The following is a 22,479-nucleotide window of genomic DNA, read 5'->3' on the forward strand; positions in this document are numbered from 1 at the left end:
ATACTCTACTAATTGGATCATCTGACTTCCTTTGTTATCATCAGTGTAAAATCAGTAAGATGGAATAATTAAAGTTAAACATGACTGAGATGTTAACATGAAGTGCTCCTCTACGTAAAGATTTGAATTCCAAGAAGCACTTGGAAAGTTGTGGAGTCACCAAATTCACCTCTGTCATTTCCCTAACAAGGACAGGGATGCCAAATCAGAGAACAATGGGAGGCAGAATGACAACAACAACAAAAGAAAATTACCTGTTGCAGCTGGTTTAACTTTAATCCTTTGTACTCCTTTTTTTGGAGTAGGAGGTTTTATGTCAGCATCGCGCCCAGTGAGCTTTGAAACAAATTGTATCATAAGTAAAGCACAATTTCACACAATGTACAGAAAATAATTCCCTCACATGAAGGGAATTAGGAAACAACTACTTTATAGAAAAAAAAAAACAAAAACAATAATAACATTTGCAAAAAAAGACAGCCATCTTTGTTCAAAGTAACCTGATCTGATTAACTAGTATCAATGCAACATATATCTCAGATGCCTGATCCTTCTGGAGAAGAGAAATGCCTCCCTGTGTTCTGCCCCAATCCAGCACTTCCTCCTCCTTCCAGTAATCTCTGGAGCTGCAGTAATCCAATCTTCTCTGTGTGTGCAAATTTCCTGAATGAATATTGTTACCTGATACTGAGGTTGTGTCTTAACATGCACTGGAAAACAAAGAGAACATAGAAATCAGTGTAAATGTAAATATGACAAAGCCAAACATACAGTGGAGGAGAGTTCCTATTGAGCTGAACCCCCAAGCTGGGCTTAGAAAATAAATACTTTAGGTTTCGGGCTGCTTTTTCTCTCTTTTATTGGTGGATTGATTGATTTATGGGCAGACAGGAGCATAACAGACAAAAACTGAAGACAATAGGAATACAAGTTTAATATAATATACAGTTAAAACTTCAAAAGTGAGATTATGTTTCAAATGAAAATCACTCATATAGAAAAGTGCACATACAGAAGAGTGAAGAGTGGTCTTTATTTGAAGGAGCAAATCATGACCCAGAGAGCATAAAAGGCAAGGCCGATGGCAGAAGCTTACAGCATGCCTTTACTACAACCCAAAACATCATTTGTACAATAGGCTGCAATTAACTGCCAAGTTCTTCAGTTTGTGGACGTCATTTAGGAAGAAACACAGCTATGATGACAGTTCAGATGAGGGCATAGTCCATTTCTCATTAGAGAAAGGGTTCAATCGATCTGCATGGCTAGACCCTTGTAGAATAGCAGTTTTAAAAATTTGATCTTCTCCATACCCACAAGAGACGCAATTATACCAATATTTCTTAGGTTCTCTTACTTTTGTGCTGTTAATTTTCTTTCTCAATTCATATAAGAGGTATGTGAGAAATTACATATACTGAGCTATCTATGGTGAACTATTTATCAAAAAGGAAACACTGAATGGCCATATAATTATTAGATCTTGGGTGGCTCCTGTGACTCAAAGGAGTAGGGCACTGGCCCCATATGCCAGAGGGGGCAGATTCAAACCAAGCCCTGGACCTACAAACCACAAAAAAAAAAAAAAAAAAAAAGTTAAAATGTTTTTAAAAAAGAATTACTAGATGTTAATGAATTTTTATATTCAAAAATCACTAGAATATTCATTGAACATGACATTAAATTTCATAAGAGGCAAAAATAAGCTTTTAGGCTTTTTTTAAATTTTCAGAATATTTGGGGATACATATTTTGCTTGCATACTTTTATACAGATTGAATCAAATGCTAAGTGTACTGTTTCTAAAATTAGTGTTCTTGAAGATCTCACATTAAGGGAATTAGGAAACAACTACTTTATAGAAAAAAAAAATAACATTTGCAAAAAAAGCCAGCCATCTTTGTTCAAAGTAACCTGATCTGATTAACTAGTATCAATGCAACATATATCTCAGATGCCTGATCCTTCTGGAGAAAAGAAATGCCTCCCTGTGTTCTGCCCCAATCCAGCACTTCCTCCTCCTTCCAGTAATCTCTGGAGCTGCAGTAATCCAATCTTCTCTGTGTGTGCAAATTTCCTGAAGCCACCTGAACTGAGTTCTGTCATGTTTGCTCATCACTAACTGAGAAATTACCTCGCTAAACTTCTTCCCTCTATGCCCACTCACAAGCCCTCTTCCTTTGCCAAAAAAAAAAAAAATCTTGCAATCTGCCATCTGCATTCTTTTGATAGATTATTTCCACCACCTCTTTCCTCTTTATTTAGCAAAACATCATATATCTAGTATTTCAATTTCTCTATCATTCAGTGTTATCCTCCAGCTAGAAAAATGCTCAGAAATAAGAACAAAATAATGCTTTCCCTTGATTCTAGGTTGGAAGTGCTCTTCAATGGCGCCTCCTACACATTTCTCTACAGAGAACTCTACGCCCTAGTTATTCAGGGCGTTCTGAGGACCAACAGTACTGGAAACAAATGAGAATGAATTACGACTGTAGAATCACAAACCTGCTCAATCACGATGTGCATCTTTAACATGGTCCCCATTGATTTCTTAATGTTTGAGAATATCTGGTTTTAAAGAGTATTAGTCTACATTTCTTTACCTAAAAATAGCTCTTGGAATACAGCCTCCAGTTTCTCCCAATCACATATTCCACACTGAAATGGCATTTAAAATCACCATGTTTCTAATGGAATGTTACTGGGCTACAGCTTTCCTGACCTCTCCACGAATAACCCCATTGTCTTCTATCCACTTCCATAAAATTGAACCATATGCTATGAAGAAACATCACTTTATATGACATGAAATTGCATACACGTAACAGCTCCACACTCCATCAAACAGCTCTGCATGAACAGGGGCCTCAGCCCTTAATGGCTTCCAAACAGTGAGAAACACAGGGAGAACAAGGATGTTGGTGCTACTTGTCTCACTCATTTTGGCACTGGAAGTTCATTTTACTACATTCTTCCCACCTAACACTTTTATCTACCTTTTACTTAAGAAGTATTTTATTGTACCACTCTTGACATTACATCCATCTGCTCCTTTTCTCTCCATGTACTCTCTGTACTGTCTGCTTTCCCAGTTCTTCATCCCCTATTGTAAAGCTGTCCTCTTCCTGATTTCTTGCCTTTGCTCAGCTCTAGCACTATACTGAGATGGGACTAAAGATTCAGTTCCTTAAGTGATACTCTCGATTTCATCATCTGTTGCTGACACCTGAGAAGACATACAATTTATCACTGTTTTGCTTCATCTTTTCTTTTTTCTACCATACATATCTAAAAGCCAAGATGGTTTTTGGTGCTCACGTTCTTCAATAAACATTATTTCACATGACATTTCTCATAAGTTGTAGTGCTTACCCTTTACTTGTTTGGGTACTGTCTTGTATCCATTTGAATTGCCAGTCCAAGAAGAACCACTAAGATCCTCCTTGGTTAGATTCTCTGATAAATTCTGTTAAAATTAACATCAACATTGAGTTTAAAGTACTTTATAATTCAAATAAGTGGTATCAACATTTCCTAATCATTTTTGTCAAAAATATTTTAATTATCTACTCTAAGATCAAAGTTTTTTAACCTTTAAAGAAAGAAGAATGTCTTGAAAACCAAAGCATTGCAGCTATACATATGCTCTCGAGATGAACCTTACCTTCCACTTGTGTATGGCTATTGATTCTGTAAATTGAGCATACGCAGCCAAAGGAAACATATTCGAAGACAAAACATTAACTCATGTTATATAGCAACAAGGAACTTACTACACCTTCCATAACATTACTTTGCATTCTCCACCAAACACAGATCAACATTGTGAAAAATATAATACATGGGATATCATACTTCTGGCATTACATCCTTAAAATATTTCTCACTCTAGAAATATGTCAGTGGTAACACTAGATACTGGCATAATGGGCAACTTGGGAGTACATCATGTCGAGTATGAGCTCAAAAATGTCAATGCTGCTTCATTTAGCTAAACAAGGCCTTGAAGACATCAAAATGTTTTGTGATAAAATATTTACTGATAGAAAAAATTGTTGAAGAAAAAGATATCCTTTGATAAGAACAACTTGCCTTATGTTTATGTTGAAGTAAAAGCAAGTAAACAGGACATACACTGTGCAAATCCTTCCCAATTAGGAAACAACTTCAAGAAAGTATGGAAAGCCTTAATAAAGAGGGAAGGATGGAGGCGGAGCATGATGGCAGATGGGACGGACGTGTAGCCGACCTCTCCCAAGTCATCAGGTGAGAGGAAGAGTGGTCTTGACCTTTCCCACGCGTGGATTATTGGTGTGGACGGACAGCTGGAGACACTCAGCGAATTGGCAGATTGCTGTATATGAGGGGTAATTTAAAACCACAGACTGTTTTAGAGATTTTTCCCTGCTTGGCCATGCTGGCTGGCAGGCCCCTCCCTTACGGGGGACAGCAGCTTGCAATTACTGGCAAAATCCAACTTATGAAAATGTACTCCTGAGCTAAGGATGACACCCGAAAGGAGAGCCACTCAAAACCACAGAGAGCTCGGCAGCCCAATGGAAAACTGAAGGGAAGGGATACCGTCCGGGAAACAGACATTTTGAACTATCCAAAATGGCAGACGCCTTCCCCCAGAACAACAGGAGGGATTAAATAGACCAGAGCATCCCTGGTGGGGAATGTTGGAGGGGGCTGGGAGTTCAGGCTGCATGGAAAACTGGCAGGTGGCTGGACTCAAAAGTCCCAATTCAAAAGGGAGACTCTGAACCACAAAACTGAGAATAAGGTCCCCGAGCGCTCCAGCCACGGGACCTGTCAGCAGCCACGGGAGCCACCAGCAGTCAACACCCTTCCCCACAGCCGACTGCAGTCGCCAGTTTGTAGAAGAACATCGGAGCAGAGTGGAAAGATTTGTGAAGCGTGGACTGCTGCAACGAGTTGGGAGGTCAGACAGGAGTGCCATCTGGAACAGAGCAGCTAAGGTTGTGCAATACTTAGGTGACAAACTTTGACCAAAACTCCAAAATGGCGATCGGCCAGGTAGGGTGCTTACGTGGTAACAGTATAAACTGTGAATCAGGTATAAGCCTGGAAACTACTCACAGTGCCTCCTGGTGTCCAGAAAGTATACTGCATTATAAATATATTCCTACGAAAATTGATCCCTACATCATACATACAGATGTATATTTCTACATATGTACAAGAATAATATTTTTGTGATTGGTGCCTTTTTTTTATTTTTCTCTTTTTTTTTTTGTTCTGTTTTTTTCCTCACCATTCTCTTGGAGGAACTATTATTATTTTTTTATGATTTTTATAGACATATTTTTATTTCCTTTTTTTTCTAATTTTAATTTCTCCTTTCTTATTTCTTTAACTTTTTTATGAACACCACTTTTTTCCAACTATTTTACATTTATCACTATTTTTATTGTAGTTGTTTTTTGTCGCTGTTGTCGTGGGTGTTGTCTGTATGTCTATCTATCTCTGTCTGTGCATCTACGGGCTCATGTGTCTGGTAGCCTTTGTATATGTTTATGTGATCATTTGGTCTCAATGAGTTTCGTGTTACGACCTGCAATTCTGAGCTCCCAGCACTTCCCTCCACTCTCACTCTGAGGTCTGGAGGCCTGTCCCCCAGGAGTCCAGAGTCTTGTGTGATTTCTCGAGGGGTGTGGACAGGACCTGGACTGCAGCTGGTCAGAGCTGATTCTGTGGCATGGGAGTGAGGAGACGATGGTCAGCTGAGAGGGAATCACGCCGCAGCGGCAGTGCCCCGAGGCACAGAGCAGCAGTCATCTTTAGCAACAAAAAGGCAAACCCCCAGATTTCCCAAAGCAACTCCCCCTGTCTCCCTGGGCAACCAAAGGAGGCCAGGCATCTTCTCAGATGGCAACCACCACAGAACAGATTTGGGACTGAAACACAGGCCCCATGAGTAAAGGGTTTGCCTGAGGCGGTACTGGCCTGGGTGGAACACGAGGACTAGAAAAAGCATGCGCAGAACAAGGAAACTCCCAGAGCGGGCTGACCAAGAGGACCACTCTACTGAGCATAAGATGCACCCGGCCCTCAGGGGATCATCAGCCTATAGACAAAGGAGGACAGGAGGCTAGAGCTGACAGCTGACGGTGCTGCGAATAAAAACCTGCAGGAGTAAAGACAGGGTCTGAGGCACAGGTTCTGGGAATTCAAATCAGCCCCTCCTCTGCAGAGGAATTTAGCTGGGACAGAAACAAACTCCAACAAGGTTGTTCTGTTAGGCCAGTAACATTAATCTAGCGCGCAGCTGGAACAAAGTGAACACCCCCCAGCCTCCATCAAGCGCCCAAGTTTGACAGGTCTCACCACCCCCTAATGGATAGAGGCAGAGAGCAGCGGCCTGGCTGAGCAGACACAGACTTCCTTGTGATGTAGATAGGTGCAAACCTCTGGAGTATCTGCTCACTGGAGACAACTGACTGGGTCACAGCCCTGCGGGGCTAGCAGTGACTGGGTGTGACAGAACTTCAAGATGGGGAAGAAGGTATCAAACTTCCCAGACTAATCTGTTTGCAAGGGTGGGTCCTCCAGAATTCACGGAGCACCAGAGCAAGTCATATTTGAGTTGTCACCAGACCCCTGCGTTCCAGTTGCCAGAGACCTTTTAAACTCTCCCACCTGAGGCAGGTGCTGACTGATACAATTGATTTGGACCTTTTGAACTGAGCCAATTGCCTGAGGACTATTCAAATGGTGCCCTGGGTGTGTGGTTGTAAGAAAGTTTGATTTTCTTTTCCAATTCTTGCCTGTGGAGGGCAGGGTGACTTAATTGCTGGTAATACTCCACAGCTGATACTTTAACCCAGAGTAACTGTTTCACTAGGGGTGAACAGAGACCAGCTGAAAACAAGACAGAACCACTTAGTCCCACCACATCAAATAGATCCCCAACATCTCAGGCTGTAGCACTGCACGGGTCCTCGACAAGGCTCCAGAGGAAAAATCAAATGGTGTAAAGTAATCATGGGGCACAACTGGCGGAAAAATTCTGGTAACATGAATAACCAGAATAGATCAACAACTCCCAAAGGACAGATATGGCAGATGTAGCTGAAGATCCCATTGATAAACAGCTGGCTGAGATGTCAGAAATAAAATTCAGAATTTGGATTGCAAACAAGATTAATTGAATGGAGGAAAATCTGGAATTAGAAATCCGAAGAGCAATTCAAAAGTCAGAATTAGAAATTTGAGGAGAAATTAAAACATTGTCTCAAGAATTTAATGAATTTAAAGACAAAAACCACCAAAGATTTCGATGCACTGAAGCAAGCATTTGCAGCCCTCAAAGATCTGAAAAATACAGTAGAATCCCTCAGTAACAGAGTGGAGCAGGCAGAAGAAAGGATTTCTGACATTGAAGACAAGGTGTCTGAACACTCCCAAACTCTCAAAGAAGAAGAGAAATGGAGAGCAAAAATGTATCATTCTCTCAGAGAGCTCTGGGATAATTTGAAGAAGGCTAAAATCCGCCTGATTGGAATCACTGAAAGTGATGAAGAGGTCTTGCAAGGCACAGAGGCCCTTCTCCATGAATTTATGAAAGAGAATTTTCAAGATATGTCAAGATATTCTGAAATCCAGATAGCAGACAGTTTCAGAACCCCAGCACAACTCAATCCAAACAAGATATCCCCCAGGCATGTCATAATTAACTTCACTAGTGTCAATATGAAGGCGAAAATAATGAAAGCAGCTAGATGCAACAAATCTATGACCTACAAAGGGAAGAATATTAGAATGACAGAGGATGTCTCTGCTGAAACTTTTAAAGCCAGAAGAGGGTTGTCCTCGACCTTTAATTTCCTAAAGCAAAATAATTTTCAACCCCGGATCCTGTATCCATATAAACTGAGTTTCATTTATGATGGAGAAATTAAATCCTTTATGGCATTCATATGTTGATGAAATTTGCCATGACCAAACCAGTACTCCAGGATATTCTCAGAACTATCCTCCATAGTGACACCCCAATCCTCTACCAAAAAAAGAACTCACTCATAAACTGTGATCAAACTCCAACTTCCACAGTGGAGAAAGGACTAAAATTGTCCACTGGACTTTCTTTTTTTTTTTTTTTTTTTTTTTATTTTTGGCTGGGGCTGGGCTTGAACCCGCCACCTCCAGCATATGGGACCGGCGCCCTACCCGTTGAGCCACAGGCGCCACCCCCACTGGACTTTCAAAAAACTTGATACCCAAAATTTTACCAGACATATCAATATTCTCCATTAATGTGAATGACTTAAAGTGTCCTCTAAAGAGGCACAGTATAGCTGACTGTATACAAAAACTCAGGCCAGATATTTGCTGCATATAAGTGTAACATCTTACCTTAAAAGATAAATATAGAGTCAGGGTGAAAGGATGGTCATCCATATTTCAGGCAAATGGTAATGAGAAAAAAGCAGGTGTTGCAATTCTATTTGCTGACACAATAGGCTTTAAACCAACAAAAGTAAAGAAAGATAAAAATGGTCACTACATATTTGTTAGAGGTAATCCTCAATATGATGAGATTCCAATTATGAATATTTATGCACACAACCAGAATGCTCCTCAATTTATAAGAGAAACTCTAAAAGACATGAGCAACTTGATTTCCTCCAGCTCCATAATACTCGGAGATTTCAACACTCCTTTGGCAGTGCTGGATAGATCCGCCATTAAGAAGCTGAGCAAAGAAATTTTAGATTTAAACCCAGCCATCCAACATTTGGATTTAGCAGACATCTAGAGAACATTTCATCCCAACAAAACTGAATACACATACTTTTCATTAGCCAATGGAACATACTCCAAAATCGATCACAGCTTAGGTCACAAGTCTAACCTAAGTAAATTTAAAGGAATATAACTTATTCCTTGCATCATATCGGACCACCGTGGCATAAAAGTTGAACTCAGTAACAACAGGAATCTGCACACTCATATAAAAAAATGGAAGTTAAATAACCTTATGCTGAATGATACCTGGGTCAGAGATGAGATTAAGAAGGAAATTGCCAAATTTTTGGAACAAAACAACAATGAAGACACAAACTGTAAGAACCTCTGGGATACCGCAAAGGCAGTCCTAAGATGGAAATTTATAGCACTTCAAGCCTTCCTCAAGAGAACGGAAAGAGAGGAAGTTAACAGCATAATGGGACATCTCAAGCAACTGGAAAAGGAAGAACATTCCAACCCCAAACCCAGTAGAAGAAAAGAAATAACCAAAATTAGAGCAGAATTAAATGAAATTGAAAACAAAAGAATTATATAACAGATCAATAAATCAAAAAGTTGTTTTTTGAAAATGTCAATAAAATAAACATTTGGCTAACCTCACCAGCAAAAAAAGAGTAAAATCTCTAATTTCATCAATCAGAAACAACAAAGACGAAATAACAACAGACTCCTCGGAAATTCAAAAGATTTTAAAGAATATTACAAGAAACTTTATTCTCAGAAATATGAAAATCTGAAGGAAATTGACCAATACTTGGAAGCACTTCATCTTCCAAGACTTAGCCAGAATCAAGTGGAACTGTTGAACATGCCAATATCAAGTTCTGAAATAGCATCAACCATACGAGATCTCCCTAAAAAGAAAAGCCTGGGACCAGATGGCTTCACGTCAGAATTCTACCAAAACTTTGAAGAGGAACTAGTACCTATGTTACTCAACCTGTTCCAAAACGTAGAAAAAGAAGGAAGACTACCCAACAAGTTCTACGAAGCAAACATCACCCTGATCCCCAAACCAGGAAAAGACCTAACAAGAAAAGAAAATTATTCACCAATATCACTAATGAATATAGATGCGAAAATATTCAACAAGATCCTAACAAAGAGAATCCGGCAACATATCAAACAAATTATACATCATGACCAAGTCGGTTTTATCCCAGGGTCTCAAGGCTGGTTTAACATACATAAATCTATAAATATAATTCACTGTATGAACAAAATAAAAAACAAAGGCCACATGATTCTCTTAATTGATGCTGAAAAAAGCTTTTGACAATATCCAGCATCGTTTCATGATCAGAACACTTTAAAAAACTGGTATAGAAGGGACATTTCTTAAATTGATAGGGGCCATATAGAGCCACAGCCAATATCATATTGAATGGAGTTAAACTGAAATCATTTCCACTCAGATCAGGAACTAGACAAGGCTGCCCATTGTCTCCACTGCTCTTTAACATTGTGATGGAAGTTTTAGCCATCACAATTACGGAAGAAAAGGTGATCAAGGGTATCCATATAGGGTCAGAAGAGATCAAACTTATGCTTTTCACAGACGATATGATTGTATATATGAAAAACACCAGGGATTCTACTACAAAACTCTCAGAAGTGATCAAGGAATACAGCAGCATCTCAGGTTACAAAAATAACACTCATAAATCATTAGCCTTTATACATACCAACAATAGTCAAGCTGAAAAAACAGTTAATGACTCTATTCCATTCAAAGCAGTGCCAAAGAACATGAAATATTTGGGAGTATATCTAACAAAAGACGAGAAAGATATCTATAAAGAGAACTATGAAACTCTAAGAAAAGAAACAGCTGAAAACATTAACAAATGGAAAAACATACCATGGTCATGGTTGGGAAGAATCAACATTGTTAAAATGTCCATACTACCCAAAGCAATATACAATTTTAATGCAATCCCTATTAAAGCCCCACTGTCATACTTTAAATATCTTGAAAAAATAATACTTACTTTTATATGGAATCAAAAAAACACTCGAATAGCCAAAACATTACTCAGAAATAAAAACAAAGCAGGAGGAATTACGTTACCAGACCTCAGACTATACTATATATCGATAGTGATCAAAACAGCATGGTACTGTCACAAAAACAGATAAGTAGATGTCTGGAACAGAATAGAGAACCAAGAGGTGAATCCAGCCACTTACCATTATCTGATCTTTGACACGGCAGTTAAAAACATTCAGTGGAGAAAAGATTCCCTATTTAACAAATGGTGCTGTGTGAACTGGCTGGCAACCTGTAGAAGACTGAAACTGGACCCACACTTTTCACTATTAACTAAGATAGACTCTCACTGGATAAAAGGTTTAAACTTAAGACATGAGACGATAAAAATACTAGAAGAGAGTGCAGGGAAAACTCTTTAAGAAATCGGTCTGGGTGAGTACTTTATGAGGAGGACACCCCAGGCAATTGAAGCAGCTTCAAAAATACACTACTGGGACCTGATCAATCTAAAAAGCTCTGCACAGCCAAGAACACAGTAAGTAAAGCAAGCAAACAGCCCTCAGAATTGGAGAAGATATTTGCAGGTTATGTCTCCGACAAAGGTTTAATAACCAGCATCCACAGAGAACTCAAACGTATAAGCAAGAGAAGAACAAGTGATCCCATCGCAGGCTGGGCAACGGACTTGAAGAGAAACTTCTCTGAAGAACACAGGGGCATGGCCTACAGACATATGAAAAAACACTCATCACCTTTAATCATCAGAGAAATGCAAATCAAAACTACCTTGGGATACCATCTAACTCCAGTAAGATTAGCCCCTATCACAAAATCCAAAGACCAGAGATGTTGGCATAGATTTGGAGAAAAGGCAACACTTCTGCACTGCTGGTTGGAATGCAAATTAATACATTTCTTTAGGAAAGATGTTTGGAGAACCTTTAGAGATCTAAAAATAGACCTGCTATTCAATCCTATAATTCCTCTACTAGGTTTATAAGGTTTATACCCTGAAGACAAAAAATCACATTATAACAAGGATATTTGTACCAGAATGTTTATTGCAGCCCAATTCCAATTGCTAAGTCATGGAAAAAGCCCAAGTGCCCATCGATGCATGAATGGAGTAATAAACTGTGGTATATGTACAATATGGAATATTATGCAGCCTTAAAGAAAGATGGAGACTTTACCTCTTTTATGTTTACGTGGATGGAGCTGGAACATGTTCTTCTTAGTAAAGTATCTCAAGAATGGAAGAAAAAATATCCAATGTACTCAGCCCTACTATGAAACTAATTTTTGGCTTTCATATGAAAGCTATATCCCAGTTATAGCCTAAGAATATGGGGAATGGGGAGAGGCAGGGGAAGGAGGGGGGAAGATGGGCGGAGGGAGGGTGATAGGTGGGATTACACCTGTGGTGCATCTCACAAGGGTACTTGTGAAATTTAGTAAATGTAGAATGTAATTGTCTTAACACAATAACAAAGAAAATGCCAGGAAGGCTATGTTAACCAGTCTAATGAAAATGTGTCAAACTGTTCATAAAACCAATGTATGGTGCCCCATGATCACACTAATGTACACAGGTATGATTTAGTATTAATTAAAAAATTAAAAAACAATAAAAAATAATAAAATAAAATAAATCATTTACAAAAAAAATAAAATAAAAAGTGAAGGATGAAAACAGAGAAGACATTTCTTAGAATCTCCTAAAGTGTTCTGCACACTTTCTTGTACATTTTCTTTTCTACACATTATACTAATGAACATAAAAATCATGATGAAGATGGTGACCCTCAGTTCTGTTTTCTGTTCATTGTAGGAGGTAAGAGTAAAATGGTGAATAACTGTGATTAACGAAACATACAAAATTGGAAAATCAGAATGGACCAGACAACTGACAAAGGAAAAAGCAGCAGTGGGAAGGGAACCATCTACCTCGTTTGGAACTTGAACTTTTTCTTTTTGGAAGGTGAGAGTTCTACCGGCCTTCCTCATTCTGATTAGTTTACATAATTTGCTCTATTGTTTGCTTCATAAACACATATGCTTTTGATGATCTGTCTCTAGGTGGTGGGGAGAAATACACATTTTCTGATTCAGGTTTCATGATTTATACTTCTTAGATTTGCTGAACTCATCTAATGCCTCACAAACATGTTCAGCATGTACTGTTTTTCCTTCATCATAAGTGCCCATAGCAGCAGAAGCAGTGTGCCCTTTTGCTTGAATGAGGCACACTTCATTTCTTTGCTGTTATCAAGTTACAAATTTTGCATCACTAGACTGAAGCATTGTTCTGATATCTATTTTCACATTAATGGTTTTGGGGTTCCCATTTCCTGCCACTTCTCTACGGAGACAGCTTTCAGCATGAGCTCCCACAAAGAAAGAATGATAATAGTCAGAACAAACCCAATAAACCTATGAGCATGGCCATTTTCTTGTCTGGCATAAAAGTTGGACAAGTATTTTCCCTGCTATTCTGAACTCTCAGTCCATCTTTTCCCCGGGCCTAGAAGTCTGGAAGTCTAACCCCTGCAGAGCTCAGAGTTTCTGGTGGTTCTTTGCTAGGGCTGGGCATTGTATGGGCCATGGGACAGGCGCGCTAAAAATGTGACATGAGAAGAAGTGGAGAGATACAAGGGGAGGAGGACTGGCCCAGTGCCACCAAGTACATAGTAGCGGCTGGCAGATGCTTGGGGACCTATGTGGTGGAAAAGCAGCAGTGAAGGTACCCTGCTCCCTCCATGGTAAAATTTTGGGAAGCCATCTCACCACTTCCATGGACCACTAGAGGGAGCCCAACCTCGCCCCACAGCGGTACCAGAGGAGGAGTGTGGCTGTGTGAGAGCTGCATTCTCTGAGGGAGTAAAACACACACTGAGTCAACCCCCACCTTGGAGCAGACTCAGGGAAAACATGACCCAGTTTCCAATGAGCACCAAAGGGTGTCAGGATTCAGCTCCCTTTGTGTGCTGGTGGCAGAATGCAACGGCCTGGTTAAGGAATCATTGACTCCCCTTTGAATTTGGCAGGCGCAGAACCCTGGCACATTTGCTCATTGGAGGGAACTCGGCAACAGACCGTCAGGATTAACACTGACTGCTCGTGGCAGATGTGAAAAGTGGGGAAGGAGTTCCAACCTCCCTGCACTAACTCATTTGCTGGGTAGGCCTTTCTGACTCCATGGAGTACCAGAACAAGTCATATTTGAACTGCCAGTGGACCCCTGCTGTCTGCTTGTTGGAGACATTTTCAACTCTCCCACATGAACAGCAATTCTGCTGCCCAGGACAATTAGTTTAGAACTCCTGACCTGGGCTGGCTACCTGGGGATGCTCCAAGGTTGAACCCTGGTAGGGTTGAAATGGGAGAGACTGATTCTCCTCTTCAAGTTGTTGCTGCTTGGGAGTGTGGTGTCTTAGTTGCTTTTATCTCTCCCCAGCTAAGATTTCAGACAAAAGCCACTGATTCCCTAGGACTGGATAAAGGCTGGCTGAATACAAAACAAAGCCACCTAGCCCCATCACACCTACCATGTCCCCAGACTCTCAGGATGCACGGTGGAAAGAGACCTTTGTAAAGGTGTAGGGAAAAAAGCCACAGTCACTAGTTCTAACTTTTTCATAAAGGGATGGTGAACTACAACTCAGGGATCCCTCAAACCATTTTCACTTTAGCAGCTTCTCCAGGCAAAATGTGAAAAATAACCAGTGGCTGGTGTGGCGCCTGTGGCTCAAGGACAAGTATATGCAGTATATGCTGGCTCCATGTACTGGAGGTGGCAGGTTCAAAACTGGCTATGGCCAAAAACTGCAAAAAAAAAAAAAAAAAACATTGGGCAGAACCAGTGGAAATACTCTGCTAATATGAATACTCAGAGTAGATTAACAACCCCATGGAATGACAAAAAAGACACAATAGAATATGCCATTCATAAACAAATGGTTGAAATGTCAGAAAAGGAATTCACAATATGGATGGCAAATAAGATTAATAGAATGGAACGGAAGTTGGAATTAGAAATACAAGGAGTAGTTCAAAAGTTGTCTCAAGAAATCAATGAATTCAAAGACAAAATATGCAATGATTTAGACATAAGGAGGACAAAAAATGAAGACCTCAATGAACTGAGAAATACAGTAGAATCCCTCAGTAATACAGTGAAGCAGGCAGAAGGAAGGATCTCCAAAGTTGAATAGAAAGCTTTGGAAGGCTCTAAAACACTCAAAGAGGCAGAGAAGTAGAGAGCAAAAATGGATCACTTGGTGAGAGGGTTGTGGGACCACTTCAGAAGACCAAACATTCACCTAATGGGAATTCCTGAAGGTGAAGAGGATAATTCCAAATTATATCCTCTACTCCAAGATATAACGGAGGATAATTTGCCAAGCATGACAAAAGATACAGAAATTCAGATAGTAGATAGTGTCAGAACACCAGTACAACTCAATCCAAATAAAGCATCTTCTGGACATGTTGTAATTAACTATACCCAAGTAAACATGAAGGAGAGAATTCTGCAAGCAGCCAGACATAACAAAAGTATAACTTACAAGGGGAAGAATATTAGAATGACTGTAGATATCTCTATTGAAAATTTTCAAGCCACAAGAGGATGGTCATTCACCTTCAATCTCTGAAAAGAAAAGAACTTTCAGCCCAGGATCCTGTATCCAGCTAAACTGAGTTTCATTTGTGATGGAGGAATCAAATACCTCACCTGCATATACATGTGGAAGAAATTTGCCATAACTAAGCCAGCTATCCAGGAAATTCTCAGACTCATCCTCCATCATGATCAGCTTAATGGTCTACCACTAAAGTAAATTCACCCAGAAAATGAATAAAACCTAATATCCACAATGGTGAAATGATTGAAAATATCCACTGTGGGGGAGGAGGCAAGATGGCTGATTGGAACCAGATTTCCACAGAGGCACTCGTCCAGAAGGAGAGTTAAAGGACAGAAGTTTAGTAAGTAAGCTGATGGTTTAGAGCTGAGCCAAGAGGGAAGACTAAAGAGAACATATCAAAGCATCCCTTCTACAAGCAAGCAAGCAGGGTTCATAGCTCTTCCTATTTTATAACATGGGAGAGACACTCTATAAACCAGAACTCCTTCCCAAGAGAGGACTCACTAGTGTGCCATGGCACTCTCCCTCCAGGCATAAAACTGAACATAGACTCTACCTGCAATTCTGAACTTCCAGCACTCCCCTCCACTCTCATGCTGTGGTCTGGAAGTCTGTCTCCCATGGAGTCCAGATTCTTGGGCATTTTCTCGAGAGGTGTGGACAGGGTGTGGGCTGTTACAAGTCTGTGCTGAAATGGAGGCATGGGTGGAAACTGGGGACTGTGGATCATGGGAGCCATACAGGAGAGAGAGAGATGGCATTCCACATGGTAGCCCAGCAGCTGCAGTGGTGGGATCAATAGGGCTCATGCCCCTGGTGATGTTTTGGAGAAACATTTTCCACCTCTCTTAGCAAGCAGAGGCAGCTGGGCCTCTGCTCTGGTGGCGGCCATGGGTGAAACAGATGTGGGATGGACACACAGGCCCCCTGAGCAAAGGATATGCCTGAGGTGATACCTGCCGTGGAGTGGCATGGCAGGAACAGAGAGCAGAATCCACGTGCATGCAGAGACGGCACACTCCTAGGGCAGAGCTGAGTCAGAAATGCTACATTTGTGATCCCAAGATGCAAGTGTTCCCCAGGAGCTTAGCCGGGACAAAAGCAGGCAGGGCAACAGCATCAGCCCATGGAAGGGCTGAAACTGAGAGGCATTTATGAGCTCTAAGAGAACCCACCCCACCATAGAGTGCAGTGTAGTCAGAGATGCCAGCTACATGAGTATAGGTGCAGCAGCAACAACACAGGGTGGGACTGAGCCATAGTTTCTGTGAACTCAAATAGTGCCTGGTTCATAGAGCAATAAAGCCAGGACAAAATGCAAATTCTGTGAGAATTGAGTTGTCTCAAGAATTCAATTAATTAAAAGACAAATCAACAAAGTTTTGACACATTGAGGAAAGAATTTGAAGCCCTCAAAGATCTGAGAAATACAGTAGAATCCCTCAGTAACAGAATGGAGCAGGCAGAAGAAAGGATTTCTGACAATGAAGACAAAGCTTTTGAATGCTTCCAAATGCTCAACGTGGAAGAGAAAGGGAGAGCAAAAATGGATCATTCTCTCAGAGAGGTCTGGGACACTTCAAAGCAAACTAACATTTGCCTTATAGGAATTCCTGAAGGGGATGAGGTTGCTTTGAAAGCCCCAAGATGCTCTTCTGCAAGAGATAAATGAGGAGAACTTACCGAACATGGCAAGAGATTCTGAAATTAAGAAAGAAGACAGTTTCAGAACCCCAGCATGACTCAACCCAAATATAGCATCACCCAGACACATAATAATTAACTTTGCCAAAATTAACATGAAGGAGAAAATTCTGCAAGCAGCCAGATGTAAGACAGCCATAACCTACAAGGGGGAAAATATTCGAATGACTTCAGATCTCTCTACTGAAACTTTTCAAGCTAGAAGAGGATGGTCATCAACCTTTAACCTCCTAACACAAAATAACTTTCAACCCAGGATCCTGTATCCAGCTAAACTGAGGTTCATTTATGATGGAGAAGTTAAATACTTTAATGACATTCACATGTCGAAGAAATTTTCCCTAAAGAAACCACCTCTCCAGGATATTCTCAATCCTATCCTCTATAGTGACCAGCACAATCCTCTACCAGCAAAGTCAACTCACTCAGAAACTTTTGATCAAAATCCAACTTCCACAGTTGCAAAAGGATTAAAAATGCCTACTGGACTTTAAAAAAATTGATACCCAAAATACTACCAGGCTTATCAATATTCTCAATTAATGTGAATGGCTAAAATTGTCCTCTAAAGAGGCACAGTTTAGCTGATTGGATATACAAATTTAAGTCATATATCTGCTGCATATAAGAATCTCAATTTACCTTAAGTGATAAATATAGACTCAGGGTGAAGGGATGGTCATCTATAATGCAGGCAACCCTGAATAGCCAAGACATTACTCAGAAATAAAGACAAAGCAGTAGCAATCAGCCTACCAGACTGCAGTCTATACTATAAATCTATAGTGATCAAAACAGCATGACAGTGGCACAAAAATACCAAGGTAAATGTATAGAACAGAATAGAGAACCAAGAGATTAAGCCGGGCACTTACTATCATTTGATCTTTGATAAGCGTATCAAAAACATAAATAGGGAAAACATTCCCTATTCAACAAATGGTACTGGGTGAATAGGCTGGCGACTTGTAGAAGACTGAAACAGGACCCTCATCTTTCACCATTAACAAAAATTGATTTTCACTGGATAAACAGTTTAAACTTAAGACAAAAAAATATAAAAATACTATTAGCGGGGACAGGGAAAACACTTGAAAAAATTGGCCTGGAAGAATATGCTATGAGGAGGACCCCAGTCCCCAGGCAATTGGAGTAACACCAAAAATATATTACAGGGATCTGATAAAACGAAAAAACATCTGCACAGCAAAGAACAAAGTAAGTAAAGCAAGCACACGGTCCTCAGAATGGGAGAAGATTTTTTCAGGTTATGTTTCCAACAACGATTTGATAATTAGATTAAACAGAAAACCCAAATTAATTAGTAAGGTAAGAACTATTGATCACATTTCATTTTAGGCAAGAGAATTGAACAGAAGCTTCTCTGAAGAAAATAGGCGCATGGCCTACAGACACATGAAAAACTGCTCATCATCTTTAATCATCAGAGAAATACAAATCAAAACCACTTTGAGACATCATCTAACTCCAGGAAGAGTAGCCCACATCACAAAATCACAAAACTACAGATTTTGGTGTGGATGTGGACAGAAGGGAACATTTCTGCACTGCTGGTGGGAATGCAGTCTAATATGTCCCTTTTAGAAAGAGGTTTGGAGAACACTTAGGATATTAAAAGTAGACCTACCATTTGATCCTGCTATGCCTCTGCTAGGAATAAATCCAGATGACCAATCATCATTTTAAAACAAACATATTTGCACCAGAATGTTTATTAAGCCCAGTTCATGATTGCCCAGTCATGAAAGAAGCGCAAGTGCCCATAGCCCCTGAATGAAGTAACAAATTGTGGTATATGTATACCATGGAATATTGTGCAGCCATAAAAAGATGGAGACTTTGCCCCTTTTATGTTCACATGATGGAGTTTGAACATATTTTTCTTAGTAACATATCTCAAGAATCTAAGAAAAACTATACTCAGTACTGTTATGAAACAAATATATAATCCCCCATACTTTTATATGAATGATGAATCACAACTATAGCCCAGAATGAAAGAGGGAAGACAGGGGAAGAATAGGGAAAGGGGGAAGCTGTGTGAAGAGAAGGTAAACAGTGGGACATCACCTATAGTGCATATCACAAGGGTACATGTCAAATCTTTTAAGAGTACAGTATAAATATCTTAACAAATAATTAAGTAAGGTGAACCCTATGTTAACCAGTTTGATGTAAGCATTCCAAATTATGTCTAAAATCAGCACCTTGTACCCCATAAAAGGAGTAATGTACAGTTATGATTCAATAAAAAAATTATGATATAAAAATAAGAACTTCATAAAAAAAAAACTCTCAGTGTCCCTTTATTTCGACAATAACTTCTGACTTCCTTGCTTGTTTTTGTGTTTGTATTATCTTCACATTTCTACTCACCTGTGTCAAATGCATGCCGAGTGTCCGTGTGCATTGTTAGCATTTTTACAGTATACCTTTTTCTTTCATTTAAATTAACTTTAGGAGGTGAGTAGAGATTATACTTCAGGAACACAAAGTAGGCATGAGATGGGACATATTTTTGTGACTGAGGCCTTTTTTATTGAGAAAATGCCTCAAACACTAAAGAGTGGACACTCCAGGTACATCTTTCCCCTCACAGTCTGGTATACTATTTGTTACATTAGATGGTGAATTTTCAGAACTTTGCTCCTTCCTTACACTAACTCAACTAAAGGACAAGCAGAAATTTTGTATTATTCACAGTTTTAACCAGAACTCTGTTTCAACTCATTTCTCAGGTGTTTTTATTTACTTCCCCATTCCACTTTGCCTTGTTTGATGCACAGTTGCTTATACTTTTGAACGCAAGGAAGTTCTGAATGTACAGATACATTCTATCAGTCCTCATTCATTCCCAGTCAGAAGACATGTTTCCATATGCAAACATGTGTAGTACCCATTCGAAGAACCCCTAAAGGCCCCTAACTGTCTCACCCTGAGTTCCCCGCACATCTAAACCCCCTCTTGGGTTAATTCCCAAAACAGGTTTCAGAATAGAACAGGAAGTTCCCTTAGTGCCCAAAGATTCTTAGACACAGGTAAAACAATGGTGCAACTTACCACAACCCCCTAGCAATGGCTAAACAATGATGGAAAGCTTACTCAAGTAAAATTTCCCAATCCAAGTTTATCCCCATGCCAGCTGCCAGAATGTAACCCCCTGACTCACTGTAACCAGTGCCAAACCCCTGACTCACTGTAACCCCACCCTTGTGAAAACTGACATGCTGTTGCCCCCCTGAGCCAACTCTGTAACCCCGCCCCTGAGCTAACCACCTGCCATGTTTGGCTTCTGTTTTTGCTTGGCTTGCCACATAGCACAAAAATGGTATAAAAATCAGCTTGATCCTCGCCTTGGGGCCGTTTGCCCTTTGGACAAAAACAGGCCTGCGTGGGTGTAATAAATCACTATCTGATTTATACCTAGAGTGGGTATACCTGAGTCTGTCTTCAGGTAGCATGAGTACAACACATGCACTATTAACGTGCTTATTTCCGTTCTGTGTTTAAAAATTGATAACTGAAACCTGGGAAATTTTACATTATCACAAGACAAAATCAGTAGCAATCAGAAAGAAAAGCCAATTCTAAAATGTGAATTTAAATGATATAGCACAATATGACAGTGCTATTTTCTGAAACAGACTGTCGGCTTAAGCCCACATTTAATATTTTCTAATGTCCTCATAAGACAGTGAGTGAGGGAACCTTGGTACCGTTTAATAATTTCCTGAAACTATGTCAGTTACAACTTGCTGCTCTACAATCACATCAAAGTCGGATTTCCGACTTCTTCTTTCTTCAAGGTCGGATTTCCTACATAGGCACAGTCTAATGACCTAATTCCCTCTCTCAGCACACACACTGAACTGAGTTAGAGGCCACAAGGTGGAAGAAGCACTCTACCTGGCACGACTGATGTGCAGTATAAAAACTACATTACGGTTTGGTACATTGGGAATGATGACTCTTTGAACATGAGTCCAACTCAGTGGTCATCATGATGAAATTGCTGGTAATTTCTCTTGCTTAGTAATATGATTCTGTACTTGGCATTACCATCCTTATCATGTAAGGTTACAAAACTGAAGAGCCAGAAAAACACCAAAATCATCTGCCTGGATTCCAAGGACAAAGATTAGCTGTAAGTCACTCTTTACTTTAGGAAGGTTTAAGTTTTATAACTACTTAAAAAAAACTGTTTAAAATTAAATATTAGCTAACCACATATGAATTCTAAAATGCCATTCCAGTAGGAAATGTCCCTTGGACTACGTCACATCATTCATGGAAAGAAAACAACATTAAACCAGGAACTTAAATTTAAATTTGTTGATACCTGTGGCTGGTTATTTTCACTTCCTTTAGGTTCTTCTTCCTCTTTCACTGATTTTGATAAAATTTTGTGTCCTGTAAATTTCATATATTAAGTTAAATGACATTGCTTAGAATGATGTGATAAAATCTCTCAGCTTTATAAAAATGTATACAAACCTAAATTTATTTTTATCTTATAAATTGAGAGTTTAGATGAAGTTAAGTCTTTAGCAAACTATATACCTCTTTAAAAATTACTCCTAATCATCTAATACTTGAAAAACCACTCAGAAGGAGCTGCTAGATGTCACCAGGTAGAAGGCATACGAAGATCACAGATTCACTCACAAATTCTTCCATACAACATAAATGACAAAGCCATCATAAACAAAGAAAATTTTATCAATCCAGAAAAACATATCAAGTAACCTATGTACTCCTGTCTACCTCCTATTAGAACCTTCAACGCGTTGCACATGTTAATCATCAAGTTGTTGTTACTTTTTATACCTTCATCAGTGTATGCCTGGTGATATATATGTGAAATGCTTTCTGCTCATATGCTGACAATCTTCTTTCCTTTTTTTTTTTTTTTACACAGATTGCTACGTGAGGACTCCATTCATTATGGCTCTTTCCCTGGATAAACAGGCATATCCTCCCTCAGTAAGGCCTCAATACTCTAAGGATTTCTCCTTTGCAACTTCCCCACCTCAACTGTAAGTTATTTATTTCCATTTCTATTCCCCAGATCTCAAGGCTCACAATATTCCATAACATCTTTGGCAAACAGTTTTTACCTATTTTACTTGATAATTATGGAATGCAGTTAAAGGAAAATGAATAAGATGCATCAAGGTTGGCATTTCCAGAGCTCATGTGTTAGCTGAGAAGGAAAGGCTGCGATGAGCAAGGTGAAAAGTTGGAGAGGCCAAGAAAAAATGAGAGCAGGACGGGATGGAGCACCCTGCGGCCTACAGATTAGGTGTACACTGTATCCTCTAGCTTTCCCATCTT

The 22,479-nt window shown here is 39.7% G+C and overlaps 1 protein-coding gene across 1 annotated transcript in view; it reads right to left on the bottom strand.

The window, feature by feature from the left end:
• Window positions 1–494: 494 nt before the first annotated feature.
• Window positions 495–22,479, bottom strand: part of LOC128579380 (putative ankyrin repeat domain-containing protein 20A4) — a 69,715-nt gene continuing 47,730 nt past the window's right edge. The window contains exons 11-13 of the mRNA XM_053581508.1: window positions 21,485–21,555; window positions 3,376–3,469; window positions 495–710 (exon numbers count right to left, since the gene is read on the bottom strand). Coding sequence (XP_053437483.1) covers window positions 520–710; window positions 3,376–3,469; window positions 21,485–21,555 — 356 coding nt within the window. The 3' untranslated portion in view covers window positions 495–519. The remainder of the gene's footprint in view (window positions 711–3,375; window positions 3,470–21,484; window positions 21,556–22,479) is intronic.

The sequence above is a fragment of the Nycticebus coucang genome, unplaced genomic scaffold (assembly GCF_027406575.1).
Source record: "Nycticebus coucang isolate mNycCou1 unplaced genomic scaffold, mNycCou1.pri scaffold_49, whole genome shotgun sequence".
Taxonomy (NCBI): Eukaryota; Metazoa; Chordata; class Mammalia; order Primates; family Lorisidae; genus Nycticebus; species Nycticebus coucang.